Below are 7,125 nucleotides of genomic sequence, written 5' to 3' on the forward strand. Positions count from 1 at the left end.
TATATATATATATATATATAATATTATGATCTGTGTGTAAAATATTGATCAATGTCAAGAGATGCCAAGAGGGGTAACACACTGATCCGACAAAACCAACAAAAGAAATCTGTCGGTGGTTGTTGGCATCTGTCAGTGCAGTGTGCATTAGCCTTTAGTGATAATGTTATATAATCTTGAAAAGTTATTGAGAAGTTTGCCAACAGGCCAAATCAGCACAAAAACAATCAATATGAAATGCATGGTCAGAAATCAACGCTAAAACAAGTACTGTACAATCAATCTTACTGACAATGCTTGTCTCCCTTCGGACAAATGGACATCAGGGCACACTGTACAATACTAATGAGGCAATACAAATATGCCGTCATCCATCTTCAGTGCCACTGTCTGCAACCAAACAGCATCCTACAGAGAGGCCATGACACTGTGTGCTTCATACCATATGCACAATACATGGTATCTTTCAGCCACAACTACTGTACCACCGTGCTGAAACACTGGTGTGAGCGCCCTTGGGTAAACAATGTTTTGTTCTCTCAGTTTAATTCCTCATTGGATGTTATATGAGGCTAGGCAAAAATAAATAAATAAAGATCTTGACCATTTATGCGAACTATAAAATCGAGGCAACAAGCATCTGAGAGTTATAAACAGATCTCAGATTGATGTGGCCTTTTCATAAAATAACAAAAGGGAAGAGAAATCCTGTCATATCTTCACCGTACCATATAATTTCAACGTTTCTCCAAGGACAATTTTTTGCCAGTCTTTAAGTAGGTGAGCTTTGCAGCAAACTAAAGAATCATTGATTAAACCACCTTTAATCTTGCTGTTCTGCCACTTAGTAATGAACATTTAAAGGGTTTTAATTGAGTTAAATAACGAGTCATAAAAACAGAACTGAATTAAAAAGTGGCCAAGTCCATTTGTATTTTCCCATTTCCTGGAAATTTGATTTATTATTAAATGGGGCCAAACATGAACACTCCAGACTCTCTGTGAAGCTTTACTGAAAACAATAAATGGGTCTACTCAAGGACAGTTGAGCAAGAATTATTTTATTGTGCAAGACTGAACTTTTTTTTTTTTATTATACCCACCCCCATGATGTTTAAAAACTGTATGTTATTTTTCTCCCCATGGTACACACAAAAAGGTTTGGTAGAGAACATTCGCATACATCTTTACATACATAGTGATCACACACTGTCAAGATATAGAAACAAACTACAAAAGTAGTTTTGACATTTATGACATTTGGTTTTGAAACGCGTGAATCAATGCCGTTTGCTGTTACTGACATCTAGCCTGCACTAATGGTGCCATATTTAGTATACAAATTAGTAGGACTACATTACTTTTTAGTAGCTTTAAAGCCATGGAATTACCATTTTATAGAAATTTTAAAAAATGCATTCATGTTTGGAAAATAATAACCTTTCATTTTGGGTTTGAAGTAATTCTTTAAAGCAATAGGTCCCCAAAATTTAAATTTGCTAAAAAAAATTAAAAAAAAGTACTCGCCTTCAAGCCATCCAAGATGTAGATTAGTTTGTTTCTTCATTGGAACAGATTTTGGGGTGAACTTTTCCTTTAATTCACTTTTTCCTATGGTTCTCGTCTGTCTGTCTCTCACTCTTTTTGTTTTTCCTATCTTTTTTTAGCAGGACATGTCAGCGCATCTTGGCTGCTTTAAACTGAGACAAAGGCTGCATAAGCAAGCAGCAGATCTGTCGTAGGAGATTATTTTGGATTAGAACGCAGTGTTAAGAACGGATGTTGGGAAGCCAAGAAACTGCAACTGCCTGTGTATATTTCACATCAAGACGTGTTCTTGCCTGGAAGAAAGGTGATTTATTCACCTCTAAAACAAAAAAATATAAAGGCTTTTTGGTTTGTTGTGCCAGTACTATGACACAATAAGCTTGTTGTGATTTTTTTTGTTTGCTGTTCTCTCTTTTCTGAACAGTGTCTGGATAAACATTTCGGGGCAAGAGGATTTGTGTTAATTGCTATGTTTAGTTTTACAGCTATGTATGAATCACATTCTATACTCAAACCATTCATGAAATTTGTGCCATCTGATTGTGCGTGGAATACACACACACACACATCAGCGTTCAAAATGGATATGTAAGATATACAGTATATTATTTATATTTTAATACTTTTTTCAGCAAGGGCAGTTATTTGAAAGTGACAGTAAAGGCATTTATAATGAAAAAAAAAGGTTTCTATTTTATAAAAATGTTGTTCTTTTAAACTCTCTATTCATTAAATTATTGAATTGTTTTTAACACTGATAATAATAAGAAATGTTTCTTGAACACCAAATCAGCACATTAGAATGATTTCTGAAGGATCATGTGACACTGAAGACTGGAGTAACGGCTGCTGATAATTCATCTTTGCCATCACAAAAATAAATTACATTTATATAAAATAGTTATTTTAAACTGTAATATTTCACAATATAGCCTAACTGTTTTAAATGTATTTTTGATCAACTAAAGCCTATAGGTGAGCATAAGGGCCTTCTTTCCTAGCCATAAAAAACCTTTCCGACCCCAAACCTATTTTCTCTCTGTTGAATATTTGATTAATTTAAGTGTCTTCCTTTCTGAAGCAGTAGATGCTGGTGTTCATCATTGTTTTCTACTCAGTTTTATATCTTGCAGATCTTTTTTTTCAACTGTGATCCTAATTGAGATCTTAAATATCCTCTTAAAGAACTTAAATTAAGTACTTTTTTCTCAGTAACTTTTCCTAAAGCATGTCTTGACTGTAGTTTTACCACTTTAAATTACTTTTGAAAGCTAAAAAATGGCTAAAAATAGCTTCCCCAACACTTCATTCTCATTCTTTTACCACGTTGGCTTAAAGAACCAGACTACATCTGTCATATAAGTCTAATATGAATAGCAAAAATTCCAGGAAAGATAAGCTGCAAGCTGCTTTGATGAAGACCTAAAATTTGGAGAGGGTACTTGCTTTTGATCAAAATTTCTCATACATTTAACCTATAACAGCATAAAAACCTCCTATTGACAACCCACAGGATGAATGTGATTCAACAGAAATCAGGAATTCTGACATGTAATTCGGCATGCTTGTCCCCTCGTTGGAATTTCATTGAATAACATTCAGAATTAGCTCATGTTTTCTTTGGGGGGGCTTCTTGAAGACCCTGGGGGTCCGATAATCATGTGGGAGTATGGTGTGTGTGATACAAATACACCGTCTCATGTGTGGCCTCTGGCCGGAAAGTCTAGTAATACATATGCAAAGCAGATCGTCTGTGGTGTTGAAAACCCAGTTCAATCCACTCAGCAGCGGGCCAGAGGTCAACGCTTGCCAGTGCTCAGGAAGCTGCTGCTCCTACCGCACACTGCACTCAATGACCGGAGAGGGAGTGAAATAATAATTTATACAACATTTGGCCCGCTGGTGAAAGCGTGCATATAGGCATGTCAGGAGGGTCTGTCTGGACCGCTGTTTCTGAGATATAGTAGCCACTTCACTTTTTTTCCCCCCTATACCTTCTACTGTCAGTTAAATGCATCTTATGCCAGATGTATGGCCTGTAAAATGAAAAGTGAGCCAACTCATGAGTGTTTTTGACCCTTTTTGTAATCCTTTGGCATGCAGGAACATTTCTGTTATGCACGTATGATACTAAGCCCACTCCGTCTCCATATTTATGGAGCAAACCAATAGAAGGGCTGAATAACGAGACAGACTTTCCAGACGGCCCATAGTCTGGGTGACAAACAGAGCAGGCCAAAGCTGGGACATGTAACATACAGACCATATTGTTGTTGTTTTTTAGCAAAGAACAGGCATATATTAGAAGTACTGAGTGTATTAGAGGACCTATATAACAGAATCTGCAAGTGGTGATGTGACAAGTAATGACCTTCACTTTGAAATGTAGTGCAAATGGCACAGAGATAAACTGACTCCAAACGCGCAATTGATTTGAATTACTGTAGGAAATGACTGTGCCATAATGTTATCAGACTTTAAAAGACCTACACTGCAAACACAACATTATCTCAAACTTCCAAACAATAATCTGCAGGTTTTAACTGTTGGTATCTTTATAAACCGCAATATCCCTGTCAAACAGAATGTGCTTGAATTATGTTAGCCAGAAGCACACTGTAACAATGTTTATCAGGAAACCTAAAAAAAATGGAGAGAAGTTAAATAGACTTATCAAAGTCAATATGACAGGAATATTTTTATTCAAGCTTTGGATAAAAGGACCTGCTAAATGAATAAATGTAATTGTATTATCAACCTGATTTCATTCGATTACATCAGCAAAAGTTATTTTTAAGGGGTTACATCAGGTAGAAATAGATAGACTACTTCTTTTTACACTGCAGAATCGATGCTGACAGAGAGAAATGGATCTGGCTCTTAATGGAGGCCAAATCTGTGTTTTAAAACTGATACTGACAAACTGTCCGCCAGCTTAAAAAGATCTACACATTCAGGAAATCTTGCTTGAACATGTTCAAGATTTACCTCTCTCTTTCTCTCTCCTTCTCAAATTCAATAACCTTGTGAGGATAATGTGTAATGCAGATTGGGACACATCTATAGTGCACAAGCATAAATAATGCACATAAACTTGTTCTCAAGTGGTTTGGCTTCAGAATACAGAATTTACAATTGACATCAAGTGACGACCCAACAAAGCATCAAAATTATTTATCGTAAGAAAGTAAACAAAATCCCCTTGCAATCAAACACTAAAAATTCATATTTCCAAGAACTCCAAAATTATCCATGATGTAGTCTGAACAGCACAAATATTTACACTTTGGTTTCTAAATATCAAAATTTCAACAGTTTCATGCTTGACTGCCTATAATTCACTAGACGAATACATTGTGGTTGGCTTCAGAATACAGAATTTACAATTGACATCAAGTGGCGACCCAACAAAGCATCAAAATTATTTATCGTACGAAAGTAAACAAAATCCCCTTGCAATCAAACACTAAAAATTAATATTTCCAAGAACTCCAAAATTATCCATGATGTAGTCTGAACAGCACAAATATTTACACTTTGGTTTCTAAATATCAAAATTTCAACAGTTTCATGCTTGACTGCCTATAATTCACTAGACGAATACATTGTGGTCGACACAAACCATGTTAGTCTGGGTTGTATTTCCTTTCGCAGCTTTGTTCATGGTGTTCGAGGACGTCACACAACCTGTCAACCTTCTACCAAGATGAATTTAGTTTTTGTTTTAATTGAAATATGTAAAATTCCGCACTTCAGTTTTCTAGGTCACTAAAACATGCAGTTTTGGAACACCAACCATGTGATCTGCTTAGCCATACCAAATGTTGCAGCATAATACCATCAAGTTTGATTGCATGTACAGCCTTTGACGTCAACAAAAATTATAGTGTTTTCTACTTCCTTTTAAAAGTTAATAAGCCTATTTATCTTGCTAACTTATCTTGTTAGTTATCATTTAGCACAGGGGTTCACAAACTAAGCCGAACCCCTTAGACGTAAAATATTTCCTTGAAGTCCCCCTGAGAATTAAAAGTAGTATTTCAATCGTTTAATGACACATTTCCATATTCACGGTTCTCTGATGTCAGTTAACAAACACATGGCATGCAAGTAAACAGATAAAATATTTAATCTTTTTTTAGTAAGCTTATTCTTTTAATTGTTTTCATTTTATTAATTACTTTTGTTTTTATATGGGGTTGCAGCACCTTGGCGAAAATTTATATAGAATTTATAACATTTTATATTTTATCTAATTAATTATTTTTCATCAACCCACGAACCTCCATTTGGGAAACCCTAATTTATCATTTTAGTATTTAGCAAATTTTTCTAGCTGTACATGAGCAGGACGAATATGCAACATCATTTGAGAACCACTGGTGCAATAAAAGATGAGAGCGAAACTAAGCTAATTCACTATACCTTCTGCAGCCACTGTGTATTGTTCTCCGTGGCACTCTCTAGGGTCTCCAGCTTCCTTTCCTGCCAGGTGGGTTCAGCGTGGGGCGACTCCGGGGCCGAGGGCGAGTCCCGCTGGAGGGAGTTAGTCACCTGGAAGTCCCCCGCAGGCCGGCACTGCTCCACCTCTGGAAGGATAAAAGTGTAGTGGCAGGGGCCATGCTGCACCTGGTGCTGTCGTCTTTCCGAGCCAATAGCCACAGCCACTGCTGCTGCCAGGTAACACAGACACAGCAGCCAGCCCATCCCAGGAAAATGCTGACGGTAGGAAAGTTATAATCCAGGGAAGGATGAAATAGCGTGGGCACTCTTCTAGAAGCAGGTCAGATGAGAGTGCTTCGCTCGGATTTGCACTTGTCCAAACTTTTCTGAAGTTCGGAGTTCAAGTTCTGCTTCTTGGCTTCTTTCTTTTTTCCTTTTTCTTTGCTTGATGAGTTGTTCCAGGGAGATCTTATTCTACAACAGCATACTTGTAGTGCTGTTTGCCAAAAAATGCAGTAGATTTAAAAGCAACACTGTCCAGACGACAGCCTGGAGGGGGAGATTGTTTCCTATTCCTCGCTTACTTTGCGCTCAGCACAGCTCAGAAGCAGAAACATCCTCTCTGTTTATTTACCCTCTGAAATGTTTTTCAGTTTCCCGCTCTGGCTTTGTACCGTCCTCATTCACTCGTTGTGACTGTCCGGGTTTGGAAGTTTTGAGTTTGGGAACTTCTGAACTCAGTGCCAGAGCTTTTTAAAGACTGAATCTAAAATCCCTTCTTTTGACACATAATCACTCACCCCCCTCCTTCATTCTTCCTCTCTCTCCGTCTCTTACATACTCCCCCCTTCCCTTTCTCAGCATTTTCAGATGGAAGCTGCAAAAATGCCCACAGCAACCAGCACGAAAAACCCAAACAGAGAACATTCTCTTTTCATTAACCCCCTCCTTCTCTCACGTTCTCTCTTCATTCTACCCCCTGCCATCTCTCCCTCAGAGCAATGGCTTATGGGTCCACACCTGCACAGCTACACGGGAAAAGAAGCTGGATATGGTGATGTGAGACGTTAGTGGGGGTTAAACTGGGATTTTTGAAGTTTGGAGGCAACGATCTGATGGTGATCCTGGATGAAA

General features: G+C 37.6%; 1 protein-coding gene across 1 annotated transcript in view; it reads right to left on the bottom strand.

The window, feature by feature from the left end:
* LOC107724362 (angiopoietin-2-like) overlaps positions 1–6,637 on the bottom strand; it is a 22,910-nt gene extending 16,273 nt beyond the window's left edge. The window contains exon 1 of the mRNA XM_016533268.1: positions 5,974–6,637. Coding sequence (XP_016388754.1) covers positions 5,974–6,255 — 282 coding nt within the window. The 5' untranslated portion in view covers positions 6,256–6,637. The remainder of the gene's footprint in view (positions 1–5,973) is intronic.
* Between the last annotated feature and the right edge of the window lie 488 nt (positions 6,638–7,125).

This window comes from Sinocyclocheilus rhinocerous, unplaced genomic scaffold (assembly GCF_001515625.1).
Source record: "Sinocyclocheilus rhinocerous isolate Xijiao unplaced genomic scaffold, SAMN03320098_v1.1 scaffold574, whole genome shotgun sequence".
NCBI classification, from domain to species: Eukaryota; Metazoa; Chordata; class Actinopteri; order Cypriniformes; family Cyprinidae; genus Sinocyclocheilus; species Sinocyclocheilus rhinocerous.